Source organism: Apium graveolens, unplaced genomic scaffold (assembly GCF_009905375.1).
Source record: "Apium graveolens cultivar Ventura unplaced genomic scaffold, ASM990537v1 ctg44, whole genome shotgun sequence".
In the NCBI taxonomy this organism is placed as follows: Eukaryota; Viridiplantae; Streptophyta; class Magnoliopsida; order Apiales; family Apiaceae; genus Apium; species Apium graveolens.
The window spans coordinates 29,492-47,795 of NW_027418524.1; the positions used below are offsets into that span (position 1 = coordinate 29,492).

The 18,304-nt window shown below is 36.3% G+C and overlaps 1 protein-coding gene across 1 annotated transcript; it reads left to right on the forward strand.

Moving 5' to 3' along the window:
• Positions 1-15,511: 15,511 nt before the first annotated feature.
• LOC141701801 (uncharacterized) lies at positions 15,512-16,923 on the forward strand. The gene is made up of 3 exons (XM_074505433.1): positions 15,512-16,208; positions 16,431-16,630; positions 16,789-16,923. Exons 1-3 carry the CDS (start codon positions 15,512-15,514, stop codon positions 16,921-16,923), a joined length of 1,032 nt encoding a protein of 343 aa, XP_074361534.1.
• The last annotated feature ends 1,381 nt before the right edge of the window (positions 16,924-18,304 follow it).

Here is an 18,304-nt window from a genome sequence, read left to right on the forward strand (position 1 = left end):
TAGGTGCAGATCGGCAACTTGTTGACAATGATTCAGATATTACCTGATGAGTCACAAGGAAATGTCTTCACAGACATTAGAAGGGAACTTTAATCTTTATGCTAAATTCGTTGGATCATTGTTTACCTTCCCAGAATTCAAATCTGGAACCCTAAAAGGGAAACTAGCAACTTGTAAATTATGACTCAGATTCATCTGACGAGTTTAACAAGGATGGGGATTTGTGAACTCCCATTGCACCACCTGTGACCTCCTTAAGGATGGCTAAGGTGATTTTCCTTGCAGGTACAGCTGGATTATGGAGCTATGAGAGAAGAGTGATACACTTGTGAGAATGAGTGTAAACACGAGTGGAGAGAAGAGTGAAACACATGTGAGGTACACTAAACAGAATCACACACTCACAGTGAGGAAGAAAGAGAAACTTCTTGTTATTTCTTTTCCAACCAAGTGAAATATGAGAACTCCTTCAGACGACGGCATACATTCCTTCTTTAAGGGGGAGATAAAAGCTTAAGTAATAGTTTGGAGGATTCCTCAACTAAGGGGGAGAAATAGTAGGGAGGAAGAAAAAGATCCTAAAAATGTACACTACACCACACCATTGTTGTTTGTAACTACGGATCCTATTGTACGGGAGAGGTGGTAAACACAAGGTGATTTTCTAGTAAGGGAAGAAGCTGTTTTCAAAAGGGGAGTACCATTGGTTTTTATCTGCGGATCCTATTGTACGGGAGAGGTGGTAAACGAAGGTGATCTTCTTTAATCAGTTGATTCTCATAGGGGGAGAAGCAAGAGAGATATGGGCTTCTCAACAGGAAATGTGGTTGTACAAATGAAGATGGAACTACTTGAAGATATGTTCAGTCTAGAGGAACATCTACTTGGAATCTGGAAAATGTTAAATCTAGTCCAGAACTTTTCTACTATTTACTTTGCATTGCTTTTTATATCTTTTTCTTTTTTGTTAGTTGAGTTATCCTCTAGGTATTTGTGTGTTATTGTCTAACAAACAAATAGGGGGAGATTGTAAGTCATATGTCATAGCCTATTTGTATATTCGAGGATTCAACTCAACTCAAATAAGAATGTAATAAGTAAATAGTGGATCTACCGTCAAAGAGATCTCGCAAAGTAATATCTGTCAAAGGATTCAGAAACAAGGTTCATCTACAGACTTGAGGAGTTAATTCACTGGAAGAAGTTCAAGAAGTTGATCATGCCTCAGTGATATAAATCAAGATCATGGATTTAATCAAGTGACAGAGATCTCGTCAGAGTATCATTAATTACAAGGATTTAATCTGAAGAAAATCAAAGTGTCAAAGTCAAGACATGAAGAAACGTCACGGAAGTTAGTCACTCAGGAACCAGACAGTACATCGAGTGTCAACATTGAAGTGGTGGAATTGATTCATAATTTCAGTGATTTTCAGAAGATATTCAGAAGATTGGTTGCTGCTTAAGAGTAGTATTAATTCTCTATTAATTAATTAAGTCATATAATTTAATTAAGAAAATAAATTATATCTGTAAAGATTAATTTATTGATTAATTGAATTAATTGATTAATTAATTCTGAATTAATATTAAGGATTTTCAGAATTTTAATTGGATTAAAATCTGCATTAAATCAGCAAGACAATTGAAAATGAACTAGCATGACAATCAGGATTGTCATACCGATTGTCATGCTAGGCCATTTTCAATAGTCTCACCGAAAGTTACACTAGGAGGAGGATTGTCTTGCTAGTTCATTCTGAGTGTCTTGCTAGTTCAATCAGATTATCTTGCTAGTTCAATCCATTGTCCTACCGAAAGTCTTGCCAGCTATAGGATTGTCATGCCAGTTCAATTCTATTCAGCTATTGATTAAAAAGAAGCAGAGAAGCAGCAACTCAATAATTCAGAAAAATAGAAGCCAAGAACAAACAGAAAGAAAAAGCAGCCGCCTCTGAAACATTCAATTTTTTTATCTGCTTAATTCAAGATCAATTTCTAGATTGCAAAGTTAAATCCAATCAACTAGAAATCATTCTCTTGTTCTTGTGTAACAATCTAGCGGATCAAAATCCCTAGAACTTAATCTCAAATCGCGTTTAGCATTTGATTCTAATTATTGCAAAAATAGAAAAAGTTCATGTCGAATTTATTCTAGATTTGTGATAATTGATTTGAGATTAATACCTTATAATCGATACAGTTGTTGTAACACCTTTCAAGTTTAATAATATTTTTATTTAACTTGAATTTTGTTTCACATTTTTTATTCCGCATTTATTCGATTATTTGGTACTGTTTGTATTCAACCCCCCCTTCTACAAACATATTGGGACCTAACAAATCTGAAGAATCTTCTCACACCTTTGTCATCTATGAACTCCATCAGCCAGTATGGCCTTAGATGCACTCTTCTCCCAGTGTATAGGATAATTAGAGTCTTTGGGAGTGCATCTTTTGCTCTAACACTCCTTAGTTCTTCAATCTTCTTCAATACTAGTCTTCTTGCAGTGATATTAAACCCAAAGTTCTTCTTGAAAGATGAATAAACTTTAATCAGTACAGCTTGGCTCTCTTGAAGAATCCTATGAAGTGGCCACTGAATCTCCTTTCCTCCTTTGTACTTGAACACTAACCTTTCAGGTAGGTTTCTGTATGCATCAATTCCTCTCACCTCATCTAGTTCATCCAGATAGAGGTTTAGATCAGAAAATTCTTTGATGTCACACAAGTACATGTAGTCTCCCTTATTGACTTTGGGCTGAGTTTTAACTACAGACTTGGATTTGAGAGGTGACAACTTCACTTTCTTGACTGCTCTTGACTTTGTCCTTTTTGGCTTGCTAAGGATTGGTAGATTGAAGTCTGGAATTGGTATGTTATCCCAATCTATTGGCTCATCCTTGGGCACAATAGGTTCACCATGAATATTCCTGTAGGGATCCACCACCTTTATGTCTTCAAATACCACAAAAGGCTTTGTTGCTTGAGTTGTAATTGGTGTGGATATCTTAGGAAATTGATCTTCCAATTCCTTGTCAACAATATCCAGTTTTCTTTTAGTTCTTTTAGCCAATTCTTTCTTTCTTGGAGATTTCTTTTGTTCTTCAACTTGCTTCCTTGATTCAGTAGCTTCAGATGGTTGAGAGAGAATTTGTTGTGATGTGTTTACAGCATGTAGCTTGGCCAAGATAGCAATCTGATCTCTCTTTTGTTTAGCCTTTTTAGCATCTAGAGCAGCCTGCTTCTTTTCCTGCTTCAATCTAGATTTTTCTTCTCTCTTTGCTTGAGCAAATTGAGGGTGGCCAGCCACCACACAAATTTCTTTCCCATTTCTGACAATTTTAGCAATCCTTCTTTTAGAAATTGAATCAGCTGGATCTGTATAGAAGACAATTGATCTTGACAGAAGCTTCTTTTCATCAGGCTTGGGTGTCTCATACACAAAGTCCAAGGGGTTCTTCAAAGATGATTTTGAGTAGTTTGCCCTTGGTTTAAGAATCATTTCAGCCTTTGGAGACTTGATGCAGGAGGATTATCCTCTTTTCAGATAATTCATGCTCATCTCATGCACACTAATTTGCTTGACTTGAGAGTGATGGATGGCTGAATTAACTGGCTCCTTGACAAGTTCAAACTTTTTCTGTATCTCCTTATCAATTTTCTTCCAGTTGACCAAACTCAACTTTTCCTTCTCAGCAACTTTCAAGTTAGCTGCTGCTGCTTGAATCAGATCTATACCATCTACAACTGGTGGCTTTGAGACAGTAATTGAAGGCACAATTACTTTACTGATTTGTATCTGAAGTTTCTCCGCCTCACTTGGTCCTTTCTCCCCCTTTTTGTTATCATCAAGTTGAGGAGTCAAGCCTTGTGCTTTAGCCAGTTGCATTAGAAGACTGGTCTGAGACTGTTGATTTTGAAGAATGGTGACCACAGAGTTTTCAATAACTTGAACTCTGTCCTCCAATTTGGCCAGCTTCTTTTCAGCATCTGATTCTCTTCTCAGTCTCAGGAGCAGATCCTGCATGGTACCATAGGGCATTATTAAATCCAGCTTATCAGAATTGTAGGTCTTCAAGTCAGCTATATCCTTTTTGAGTTCATCCACACTCAGATTCTGTCTTAATTGCTGTAGCTCCATGAGATGTAGAGAATCTAGGTGGGCTTGAAGAATAGCCTTGGTACCAGCATTTGAGGTGTTCTGAATGGCCTTTTGGATAGACATGATTTGTTTGACTAAGGATACATTGAATTGTCCTGGTGTAGACTCCTTTATCAAAGCCCATTCAGGTAGATCTGGAATAGAACTTGGGCCTTCATCTCCCCCTAAGTTCATGCTTCCATCAAATGAAACAGAGTCATCATCATTAGAATTTACTCCAAATTCTTCAGATGGCTCACCTGCTGTAGAAGGCATTAAATTAACAACAACTTTATCCCTTTGTAGAGATTCTGAAGTATGTATTAGATTTAAAGTCTTCTCTGCTTCCTCATTGCCCTGAGCAGCCAACAGTTGATAGGCTGACACAGGATGAGTAAAAGTGTCAGCATCCAAGGAAATGTTATCAATTACAGCTTTGTAATGTTGCTGAAATTGTCTTTCCTTTTCTGCATCATCCACAATCATTGACTCATGAGCAATGGCTGGATCCACCCTTATATCCTCTGTACCTGCTTTTCTCTCATGTTCTCTCCTTTGTTGCATCAGGGTCTCACCCTTGCTTCCTACCCTCACACCCTCACCATCACCTACTAAGGTGGGACTCCTCTCACTCCCTTTTGCCAATCCTGAAGAAATGGATTGCATATTTTCACTCATTTCCTCTCCTTTTGCCTGGGAGCAACCCAGCCTCTCACTCAAGACACTCTGCTCTCTCAATCCTAAGAGTGACTGTACAACCACTAAATTTTCTGCACTTGAAATAATTGAAGTTTGAAGTTGTGCAGAGATACTCGACGGATGAGTGATATCCATCGAGTGAGTGGTTTTACTGTCCGACGGATAACTGCTAGGCTTATCCGTCGGGATACAATCACTACTCGATGGATGAGCAATATCCGTCGAGAGAGTAGAAATGAATGAGGTGGGAAGAGAAACTATTATTGACTCTGTGCTGATTGAAGAAATTTTAGGCACAAATGACACAACAGTTTCTGAAAGAACTGGCAAGTGAGCCAACAAATCATCTAAAAGATGATGCTCACTTGCACTGGATTTTGGCTTCCCCAACAGAGTTAAAGAAGGGGAATCGGGAATTTATGTGTTTATCATATCCACATCCAGAGAATTTGTTGGTGAGTATGGTGTTTGAGGTGCTCTTATAACTAGAGATTTTGGCTGTGACTCCATATTTATTGGAGCCACATCAAACTGAACTTGAGAAGGTGCAGTGACTGTGTCTTTAGCACCAGTTTGCACTATGTGTGTATCCTGTGCATCCCAAGAGGTTTTAGATTTCTTCTTTCTTGTATAAGTTTGGGGTGAGCTTGTGTCCCTAAGCATCTTGGCCTGTGCTCTTGGTTGAGAGCTTTGTTCAATAACTATATCCTTTTGGGAGGATGCATCTAGAAGTGAGCTTTTATCCTTTTTTAAGCACTGCAGTTTGTTGGGAAACTGCAGTGTGGCTAGGCTGGGATTCACTCAACTCTCCAACCTTATTTTTGGGGTTTCTTTGATGTTCACCCATTCCCTCACCTGACTTTCCCTCCTTCACACTCCCCTCCTTGGCTTTTGTGGATTTTTCAACTGGTATCTTTTGAGAGATACCAGAGGGGGTTTTCTTTGATTTGGATTTGGAAATAGTAGTAGGTTTGGCAGCTTTGGTAGGCAACTGTTTGGTTATTGGCACAGTTGCCATAGCTACTCCTGAACTCAAAGAAATTGTGGAGGTTGGAATAGTTGTAGGGATGGATGAACTTACCTCACTTACCTGAGGTGCCTGCATTACAGGAAAGTAGAACATTGGCACATCCGTGTGATGATTGGCCCTGTTCAAATCTACAATGAGCCTTCTCTCTTGAACCCAACAATCCAGTTTGTTGTTAGGGTTCTCAAGCACAATCTCTTCACAGAGGTTGTTAGCCAATAACATAAGAAATCTAGCATAATACACATTCTTACCTCTTTTAGCTAACTCACCTAATTTAAAACCTAACTCAAACAAGACAAGGTCACTGAAATTATAAAATTTATCTGTAACTAGCATATATAGCATGTTAAGCATGGAAATATTCACTGAATCAAAATTACTGATCTTTCCTGAGAAAATCTTTGTAACTACATCACACAAGAAACTCCACTCCTTCCTAAGACCCATTCTCCTAATATCACTCAGTTTAGAAGTATGAAGTGCATAGTGCATGGAATTAAGCATATTGATAATATCAGTGTCATTGTGTGGTGAAGTCACATTGTTATCAGGAATTTTGAAACATGCTTTTATCACATCACTATTGATACATAATTCTTTACCTTTGATGGTTAGAGTGATGGTCTTCTCAGTAGAGTTGTAGGTAGCAGTGGTCCACATCTCTTCAACAACTTCACAGAAGATTGTGGGTGATTCCAGCATGGCATAATTGAGCTTGCAATTCTTCACAAAGTCCATCATCTTGTGATAGTCATCCGATTGCTGAATACCCTTGTTAACTAATGCAGTGAAATTGTTCTTCTCATAAATGAACCCAGTTTGAGAAATAATCTTCACAACAGGTGCCACTGTTTAGAGAATAAAAGCTTGAAGAGAAGGAGAGTAAGTGCTTGAAAGAGAATGAAATTAGAGCAGTTGAATTTGAGAATGATAAAAGAAAACAATTGCAATGAAATAAGCTTTTATACTATCTCAAAAATAACTGATAAAAATAATAAAGTAAAATAAATTAACCAATAGAAATGGCCTAAAATAGCCGTTTAAAAATAAACTGTAAAAATTCCACCCATTATCCATCGTGTAATGCTTATAAACTGTAAGTACACTCGATGGATAATGTACAGGGAATTAACGGCTGAGATTAAGACAACTCGACGGATGAGGATAAACTGTTATCCGTCGAGACATAAAATATTCCAGAAAAGTAATTGATTTTTATTAGCAAACTGTATGTCGACGGATGACCAAACTCGATGGATAAGGGTCATCTGCCGAGATGTAAATTTTGACTTAGCCAAAATTTCATCCAAGACTGAAAAATCAATTAAATTTCTGGCTGCATATCAACTTGCAAAATAACTCAGATAGATTTAAGAGTAATTAAGCATACCTAACTCACTTACCAACCTTGAAAAGGTGGATTCATCCAGTGGCTTGGTAAAGATATCTGCAAGTTGCTTCTCACTTGGAACAAAATGTAGCTCCTCAGTACCATTCATTACATGTTCCCTTATGAAATGGTACTTGATATCTATGTGCTTTGTCCTTGAATGTTGCACTTGATTTTCAGTGATGGTAATTGAACTTGTATTATCACAGAAAATTGGAATCCTCTCAACTTGCAAACCATAGTCCAGCAATTGATTTCTCATCCATAAAATCTGTGCACAACAACTTCCAACAGCAATATATTCAGCTTCAGTTGTAGAAGTAGAAACTGAATTTTGCTTTTTACTGAACCAGGACACAAGCTTGTTTCCTAGAAATTGACAGGTTCCTGTTGTACTCTTTCTATCAATTCTACAACCTGCATAATCTGCATCTGAATAACCAGTTAGATCAAAACCAGAATCTCTAGGGTACCAAATGCCAAGGTTTGGTGTTCCCTTGAGATATATGAAAATTCTCTTAATAGCTATTAAGTGAGATTCTCTAGGATCAGCCTGAAATCTAGCACTTAAAGAAGTAGCAAACATTATATCTGGCCTACTAGCTGTTAAGTACAGAAGTGAGCTAACCATGCCTCTATAACTTGAAATATCCACAAACTTTTCAGTAGTGTTTAATTCAAGCTTAGTTGCAGTGGCCATGGGAGTTTTTGTAGATGTTCAATCCATTAGATCAAACTTCTTTAAACGATCAAAAATATATTTAGTTTGACTAATGAATATTCCATCACTAACTTGCTTAACTTGTAAACCAAGAAAGTAAGTTAGTTCTCCCATCATGCTCATTTCATACTTACTTTGCATCAATTTGGCAAACTTTTTACAAAGTTTCTCATCTGTAGAGCCAAAAATAACATCATCTACATAAATTTGAACAAGTATACTAGAGCCATTAACATTATTGAAAAATAAAGTTTTATCTACAGTACCTCTTGTGAAGTGATTTTCCAAAAGGAACTTTGATAAAGTGTCATACCAGGCTCTAGGTGCTTGCTTCAGTCCATAAAGTGCTTTCAAAAGATAATATACATGTTCTGGAAAATTTGGATCTTTAAAAACAGGAGGTTGACTGACATATACTTCTTCCTCCAAATCTCCATTCAGAAAGACACTTTTGACATCCATTTGATAGACCTTGAAATTGGCATGGGCTGCATAGGCTAAGAAGATTCTGATGGCTTCAAGTCTTGCAACAGGAGCAAATGTTTCATCAAAATCGACAGAATTTAAACAACAAGTTCTATTTAAGCAAGTATATAGCATGGTAATGAGATGACAATATTATAGAGATAATCAAGGTGCGAATTTAACATTAGTTCGAATGAAAAGTGCGAATAAAGTACGAACAGGAAATAAAGTGCAAATAAAGTCTTTCTGAAACAATCTGGGTACAAGGTACAAATGGAAATGAAAGTACTAATCAACAACGATGCTGGAAACAAGTGGACTATATGATAGTCTAAGAGGATGATGGTGGGGGAACAGGGGCACAGAGACGGCTAATCACTCGGCGGAGCTCGTTGGTAATGGCGATAAGAGTGATCTGACTCTCTCTCTCACAGTGTGGAATCATTAATGATAATCGGTCCTCAGCCATCTGGATGATCTCCTAAAGCCTAGGTATCAGTCGGGGTCGGTCGGCCTCGTCGTTCGAGTTCTCGCGATACAGCTGGTCCACCCTACGTCGAAGATTCACGTTCTCGCCCTCCAGTCGATCAACCATCAATACCATCTGCGCGTAAAGAGGGAATGGCATAGTAGAAGGGAATCCGAGAGTCACTGAGAATGATACCTGTCAAACAGTTATATATATATACGTGGTTATAAATAAAAGGGTTAGAAAACCTATAGATTCTAACGTCCCAAAACCCAAATGATCTAAGTTCATCCGATTCTCTAAATTCCTATCTTATCTTCATTTATCCTATGTTGTTCAGTGACTCAAACCTGTGGCTCTGATACCAACCTGTGACGAACCCACACTACTAACTATCAAAAATATGCATAATAATAATTAAACATTAAAGTACTACAAAAGATAGAATATTAAGGCTACAACCCTTATCCACAATCCCCGAATACACAGGAATGAGTTTGAAAAACATCTAACATATTCATATTACAAATCAAAAATATCTTAAGTCAAATTACTACTAAATTTTAAACCCAAAGTTTACAACCCTTAGGGAACTACTAGTTCCCTACCTGCTCCAATATCTGATGGTAGGCATACCTCAAGTCCCCAGAAGTCTTACGCGCGGTTTGCTTGAAACGAACCATCTTCGGGTTTCATTGAAGGGATAACATCAATAACAATATCAATGAGAAAAATGCTCATCAAGTGAATAACAGTATATAACAATGCATCATAACTGTGATAAAACGATAACAGAAGACAAATCAGCAATATGAAATCTCAAATAGAAGATCAAGTTATAATGAGTGAATGAAATTGGAAATCACACAACGCTATGACCAATGAGGGGTGATCAGCCCACATCAAAGCTCCGAACCACATAACAAGTGATTCACAACCATTGAGGATCCGCGACACACATTGGCCATATAAAAGCCATCAGGCACCCTGCTACTGAGGTTTTAACGGTGACTGGTGCCTCAGTATTATCAAAACATACCATCCAATTCCTTTTAATTTAAAAAGGGTTCTTGATCAAGGACAAGATAACAAGGGTTGGTATTGTCAAAGTTCAAATGAAGGAAACGATACTAGTGTTTGGGTTTCCAAAGGAAATGATTCTAGGTTTTGAGGGTATTAGGATTCACATGATTTCTTAAGGAACTATTGTAGGGTATTCACATGGATATTATGTAATATGTGAGGAAAAGGAATCAATTCAAGTATGAAAGAGATTAACTAGATTCAAAATTTAATCATTAGGTGATGTCAGGGACTAATTAATCTTATTGAAACCGTAGTCATGCATTCACGGGGTTTTTAACCACAAGTAACAAAATTATAGAGGTATGTTGAGAGTTCACTTTCCTGGACTATGATTACTGAGTACTTGAATTGAATCGTCCATGGGCTTCTTTCCTGGCCTTCTACTTGAACCTATGATAAATAGTATCCTCATTACAATTCTTGCTACTACCCTTTCACGTATACTATGAATATGCATATACACATATACACACACATATATATACACTTAAATTCTACTAATTACAAATAATATATGAACAATATAAATCACATAACACATAGCAAGAAATGACATGTCAATTTATTACTTAGTTAATAGTACACATTTTGATTCTATTTACGGCCTTAGTCACTTATGCATTTAATCTCAGACATACAATTATCATGACCAATACTCCTAATCCTCCTTACAAGACCTTAACTTAACCTAAATTCAGTAAGGCACACTTATGCCTCACTATAAATGACTCACAAATGCAATGCACACTATTTTGATTCTATTTACGGCCTTAGTCACTTATGCATTTAATCTCAGACATACAATTATCATGACCAATACTCCTAATCCTCCTTACAAGACCTTAACTTAACCTAAATTCAGTAAGGCACACTTATGCCTCACTATAAATGACTCACAAATGCAATGCACACTATTTGACTTATCAAATGCACACCTTGGCACCAATGGTGTACCTTGGCAAAAATATGAAGTTCTACCTTAGGCCTTTGCTATATTTTGACTCCTATGACTTCTTATGACTTTAAGCTAACTTTAGCAATTGGTTTAACATCAAAGCCTCACTTAAAATACACACAAATGCAACGCACCTCTCTAAAGCTTCTAAAGGAAACTCTAATGGTGACTCTCGGGTATTTTGGTGGAAATAAGGTATATCCACCTTGGGTCTTCACTCCAAACAAACTTTTAAAGGTCATTAAGACTCTAAATTGACTCTCAAAGTTGGAATGACTCAAAGGCCTTACTCAGGCCTCCCTAGGCCTTAAGTGGAAGTTGACATAAAACTGCCTTCCCTGATTTCCAAACTTCCCTAATTTTACCAACTTAAAACTCACCTATTTAGTTCAATTATAGGTTTTAATGACTTGTTAAGCTTTCTAAGACTTCTTACATCTATTTAGACCAAGGTCCCATGAAGGACTAACCTATGACATGCTGATAATCAACCAAAAGTCAAGTTTACCCAAATCTGCCCCATTTTGAGTTGTTCTCAGGTTTGTGTGTGTGTGCCTAACCAAATACAAGCTTTTATGCAATCTAAAACTACTGGACTCAAGTATGAACCAAGTCCAAACTCCCTTGAGCTCAGGCCTACCAAGTCCTTGCTAAAACTCACCTAAAATGACCTAAACTTCTAGTACAAAATTCTTCCCAACTAAGATCAATGCGACTCCTTCCACCTTAACTCCTTTCATTACACAAAAACCAAATAATAATCAACAACAGACCAAGGCAAGCCCTAACATACACTAATACCTACTGACTAATAACATTTAAGTCTCATTTGTAATTTTATTTAGCATGAAGATCTCTTATAAAAACAAGTAAGGTAACACATCACAAGACAAGCCATCACTTAGCATTTTAAGCAAGAATTCGAAGTATGCATGCATGGTAACTTCATGATAGCTACTGACCTTAAGCTCATTTCATTATATATAACTTAAACTAGCATTTCATAACCAAAAACCACAACATGCATCTCATACAAGTCAAACACCAAAACATAAAATCAACAAGTATAGTTTTTACTTAGAAAATCACTTGTAAATCAACATGCAAGTACTATATCCAACATGCAAGTGCTAAAATCAACATGCAAGTACCAAACTTAAGGTATCTTGATGAAAAAATAGCATGCAAGGGTTTAATCTTAAGAAAATAACATTTATAAGGAGTAAGACTTTAAAAATCAATATGCATGGTCATTTTTCATAAAAACTTCCCAAAATCGACACTTTACATCCGGCTCCTAAGAAATCATTGCCAAATGTTTATGAAAAATGAGTATGACTTGGTAAAATAGAAGTGTAACACCTCCCCAAGATCATATCTTGTTCATTCTATAAGCCACCAAGGTTGCAACCTTAAGTTCATAAGAACCAAGGTCTCAACCTCGGCTTCTTCAACATGCAAGCATAAAACTCACCTCAAAATGATGCTACTCCACTAAATGATAAAGTTCTTGGCTTGACTAACTTGAAAAGTGAAAGAAGATGAAGAAAAATGAAGAAAATGGCAAGAATGAGGGTGGGGATGGGCTTCGGCCAAGAGGGAGTAAAGAGAGGAGAGGAGAGGGTGTTTGAGTGGGTGTGTTGATGAAAATAAGGGCACTCACTTGGTTTTTGTCTCTTTAATTTGACTATAAAGGTAATGGAATGAGGAATGTACAGTAATGTCCTTTTTACTAATAGTGACAAAAATGCATGCAAGGTTAAAGAGGTAATTTTGCATGTTAGTGGGTTTGGAATGGAATATACTAGCCTTGGACTCTCTTATAAGCTTAGATGCATGCAAGGGTATACTAGTAATTCAATAATTAATAAAATTATGATTAAAAAGAATGAATTTTAGTAAATAAAATATAGCTTCATAAATCACAAAATTAATACCATCAATACTATGCAATTTTAGAAGTTTTATAAAGCCGTTTTCAAAAATTTCGAACAAGAATATATTTTGAAATATATATATATATATGCTTAAGCAATAATTTGAATCTCAAGGATCAGAACTTGTAAAAAGTGTTTACGAAAATATAGTAAATAACAATATGAAATAGTGATAACAGACTGAATTATAAACTTTATATTAACTTTGTTCAAAACTCCAATCATAATATTAATATTCATTTTGATGTCAATGTCAACTTAGATATCAATACAAATTTTGATACTAACATCCCATACTGAAGTGAACAAGCTAGGTATGATATCAATTCCGAAATTGTCCAATCTGTGCAATATGGATATTCTACCAGGGCAAATGAGCCAAAGATGATATGCATATCTATCAATTCTGAGTTTTTTCCAAACCAAAATACAATAAGGGACCTCTAGAAGTCTGAATCTGGTTGCATCCCAAATATGCCATGATTTCACTCTTTGAATAACAATATTGTTCCAGAGAATTTTATCCTCTTTACTGAGATCAAAAGTTGGAAAATTGAAATTATTAATCCAGTTCTGTAACCCCGGGTCAATATGGTGAATTTTGGAGTTGGGGACTGGCAATACCCATGAACCTGAGTTAATACCAATTTTTGATATCAACAAAAAATTAAATATCAATATCACTTTTTGATATAAACTACGCAACAACAATTTATGATAAATATAATACATAGCTCATATTGCATCGCCGCCACGGCCTCTTACGCATTTATCCAATCTTAAAACTTTTTATTGAAAGGAGCCATAATAATTGACACCCTTACTAATTCTATTCCCCTACTCATTTATCTATTCTGAATTTAGAATATAGAACATTTGTATAATTTAGAATCTGAACATTTGTACAAATGTTTTATTTATTATGAATTAAATAAGAATAAATCAATTAATAATAATATTAATTTATTATTCAATATCTTTATATAATTTTAAAAGCTCGAAATAATTTTAAAATATTAATTAGTTTATTTATATATAGTCCAATAAGGCTCCGATTTACATCACTGTGATAATGATGTAATGGTCCTTAGACTTGAAATAGTTATATTTTTATACGAGAATTAATGTACTTTGATTACATTAAAATTTACCTTTCACTACGCCATAAGTGGGCTACTGCAATATTTTTTAAAAAGCGTTACAAACATTTCATTGCGGTAACTCAGAAATCTGAGGTCTATTGTAACACCATGAAATTGGTGTTATAATAGCCATTAACCTAGTGTTACATGAATGCGACAGTGTTACACGACATTTAACAATAGTATGTGGTGTTATAATAGGTATTATTGTAATTTTTAAAAATTAAAGTAAATATATTATCATAAATTTACATTGTAAATTCTATTCTGGATCAATCATTACTATAAAATATTATATTTAATATTATATATATTTTTAAAATTTTAATATTTAATTTAAAAAATAAATAATAAAATATATAAATAATAAAAAAACATTTTCTACTTATATAAATAAATAAACACTTAATTTTTGAATAAAAAATAAAATGAAATTATAGTTCCCAAGGTGAAAATGTTTGGGCGGTAGCTTTCCCCCAATTGAAAATTGACCGTAAAAAACACACAAACACAAACGGCTACACATATCTCTTTCTCTCTCGACCCACACATATCTCTTTCTCTCTCGACCCACACATCTCTCTTTCGCTCTCTACGGGCACATCTCTCTTTCTCTCTCGACCCACTCTCTTCTTCGATTCAAACGTGGATTCAAGTATGGATTAGGTACTTGAATACACAAACACACACACTTTCTTTGGATTCAGTTACTAACATATCAATTTTCTCTTACAGGTTATTAGGGTTCTTCGATTTGGGGCTTCTTCGATTAAGTGGTAATACATCTTGCATTTTCATTTTTTACTCTTGCATTTAGTTGTATATCTTGTATAAACTGTTTTAGTAATAGTTTATATCTTCTATTTCACCGGACTGGAGTTTTTGAGGGGATTAAAGTGTTTCAGCGGATTGAAGTGTTTCAGGGGTTTAAAGCTTTCATTAAGGTAAACATATTTCACTAGGTTTATGCTTTTATATGTTTATATGTTTATGTGTTAATTTTTGTTTTTATTGTATTTGTTCGATTGGGTTTATTGTGTGAATGTAATTTTGTATCTGGCTTGCTTGCTTTCTTCTGTTGGAAATAATCTAAACTCTATATGGTTTATTTGTTTATTTTGCATTGGTGTCTGGAAAACGTATTTGTCTGTGTTTTGAATAAGTCCCAGTTTATTTAGCTATTTTGTAGGAGCAGTTGAGTAAGTGTAGGTGGTGGAGTACTGATAGGAGTTGTTCCTGTTTTATAGGAGTAGTAGTTCTTTTTTCATTATATGTATGCATCGAGTCTGTAGTAATAACTTAACTTTTATTATTATCAAAGTTCAGCAGCAAGTTTATCTCAGCAAATACTCGTGTGTATTGTTCAGATATCTCGGAATAGTGTGTACATAATGTATGTGTTCATACTGTTAAACTTCATTTTCTATCAGAGCTCTCGAGCGTTGTATGCCAAAGTGTATGCCAAGACCAGTTATGACGGAGGGAGATAAAACAAAAGATGGGACGGTGGCGTTGAGCTATCCAATGTTGAGCAAGAGTAACTACACAACGTGGTCTCTTAAAATGAAGGTGAATATGCAAGCACACGACATCTGGAAGGTAGTGGAGCTTGCAGATCCAAAGGTTGCAGCTGAGGAAAAGAAAGATAGGTTGGCTTTGGAAGCCATCTATCAATCCATTCCGGAGGACATCTTATTGTCAGTGGCTGTTAAGAATACGACAAAAGAAACATGGGATGCCATCAAAACGATGTGCCTAGGTTCCGATCGCGTAAGACAGGCCAAGATGCAGACCTTAAAGTCAGAGTTTGAGGTGCTTAGCATGAAGGAGACAGAAACTATCGGTGAGTTCTGTATGATGTTAAACGACCTAGTAACCAACATACGAGCGTTGGGTGAAATTGTTGAAAAATGTTATGTGGTGAAGAAGCTGTTGAGGGCTGTACCTTCTAGGTTTCTGCAAATAAGCTCTGTAATGGAGCAATTTGGAAAGTTGAATGAGATGTCAATAGAAGAGGCCGTGGGATCATTAAAGGCGCATGAGGAAAAAACTCATGGCCAAATAGAGAAGCTTGGAAATCAATTACTCTTGACTGAGGATGAGTGGGCAAAGCGAGAAACAAATGGAGGGCAACTATTGTTAACCAAGAAGGAATGGTTAAAGAGAACAAGTACATGAGGAATTGACAGTTCACAAAACCAGAAATTTCGAGGAGGGTCTCAGGAATTTCATGGTGTGAGAGAAATAAGTAAGGTAAAATGTTTTAATTGTCACAACTATGGACATTTTGCTGCAACTTGTCGTAAACCACGACGAGGTAGGGAGAAAAATCAAGAGGTGAACTTATCATAAATCCATGATAATGAACCTGCTTTGCTTATGGTAAAACAAGAAAAAGTGGAAGAACGGACACTCTTGTTAAATGAGAAAGATGTTCGACCAAAGTTAAGCAAAGATTCTGAGATGCAAACTGAATCCAACTTGTTGTATTTGGATAACGGAGCTAGTAACCATATGACGGGGTTACGATCGAAATTCAAGGAGTTGGATGAAAGTATCACAGGTCAAGTGAAATTTGGGGATGGTTCGTTGGTTCATATGAAAAGGAAAGGCTGCTCATGAAGGTTATAAGATCTGCAAATCGGCTTTACAAGATCATAATTGAATCAAGCAAAGGTAGTTGCATGCTGTCAAAATTGAAAGATCCAGAGTGGTTATGGCACTTACGTCTTGGCCATGTGAATTTTCAGGCAATCAAACTAATGTCTAAAAATAACATGGCATATGGGATACCTAAATTGTTGAATCCAAAGGAGATGTGTACCGGCTGTTTGATGTCGAAGCAGGCAAGGGGATTATTTCTGAGCAAGGAAAACTTTTCATGAAAAGAAACCATTGGAATTGATCCATGGAGATCTTTGTAGACCAATTACTCCAGCCACTTTGGGAGGTAACAAATATTTTCTACTTCTTGTTGATGATTTTAGTAGAATGATGTAGACCTATATGCTAAGAAGCAAAGACAAAGTCTTAAAAGCATTCAAAAATTTAGAGTGATGATTGAGAAAGAAAAGGAAAACAAGATCAAGGTGCTAAGAACCGATAGAGGAGGGGAGTTTTGCTCTAACCAATTCAAATAATTTTGTGAGGACATGGGCATTATATAATATTTTAATGCACCCTACACACCCCAACAAAATGGGGTTGTAGAGCACAGAAATTGTACCGTTGTAGCTATGGCACGCAGTTTTTTGAAGGAGATGAGACTGCCTTTAACGTTGTGGGGGGAAGCTGTAACGCACACGATATATGTGCTGCACAGATTACCTACAAGAGCTCTGATAGGGAAAACTCCTCGCGAAGCATGGACAGGAGAGAAGCCTGATGTGTCATACATTAGAGTTTTTGGGAGTGTCGCTCATATGAAAGTACAAAGTGGGCATACAACAAAAATAGAGGACCGAAGTAAAATGGTTATTTACCTTGGTAGAGAACCCAGGACTAAGGCTTCACGGTTGTATGATCCAATTAGTGGAAAAATACTAGTGAGTCGTGATGTTGTGTTCGAAGAAAATAGAGTTTGGCAGTAGGAAAATAAAGGAAAAGAAGGTGAACAACTGGGTGGAACCTTTTCGGTGGCTGTTGAAAATGTAACAGGGGTTACCAAAGAATACTGTGAAGGCTCAAACTTCTCTGGTAATGGAAGAGTAGGGAATGGTGCCAGCATCTCTAGTAACGAAATGGAGGGGAACGGTGAAAGTGGTGCAACAATGAGTAACAGTCCATCAAGTATCAGTCTATTAAGCTCAAATACTGATGAAATCAGTACATCATCAGGTGACAGCAATCAACCCAATAAATTTCATTTACTTGATGAGATTTATAATGAAACACAGGAAATTGAACTCGGAGATGATCTATTGTTGCTGGGAATTGAAGGACCTACAGATTACAAACAAGCAGCGAAAGATAAAGAATGGGAGTTGGAAATGAAGTACAAGATTTATGCTATTGAAAAAATAAGACGTGGGAGCTAGTGGAATTTCCACCAGGACAAAAGCCAATTGGTTTGAAGTGGGTGTATAAAATTAAGCGGAACACAAAGGGTGAAATCGTGAAGTACAAAGCGAGGGTGGTCGCAAAAGGGGTATGCTTATCGGCAGGGAGTAGATTTTGACGACGTTTTCGCACCATTAACTAGGCTGGAAATAGTAAGGCTTCTACTGGCTTTAGCATCAAAGAATGGTTGGGTAGTAGATCATTTAG

Bases quoted from the DNA above. Each gene is read 5' to 3' on its own strand.
- LOC141701801 (XM_074505433.1), top strand. From the start codon at position 15,512: ATGACGGAGGGAGATAAAACAAAAGATGGGACGGTGGCGTTGAGCTAT. The intron at 16,209-16,430 runs GTACATGAGGAA...TGGTAAAACAAG, and splicing joins GGAATGGTTAAAGAGAACAA to AAAAAGTGGAAGAACGGACA. The intron at 16,631-16,788 runs GTTCATATGAAA...GTGAATTTTCAG, and splicing joins AATTTGGGGATGGTTCGTTG to GCAATCAAACTAATGTCTAA.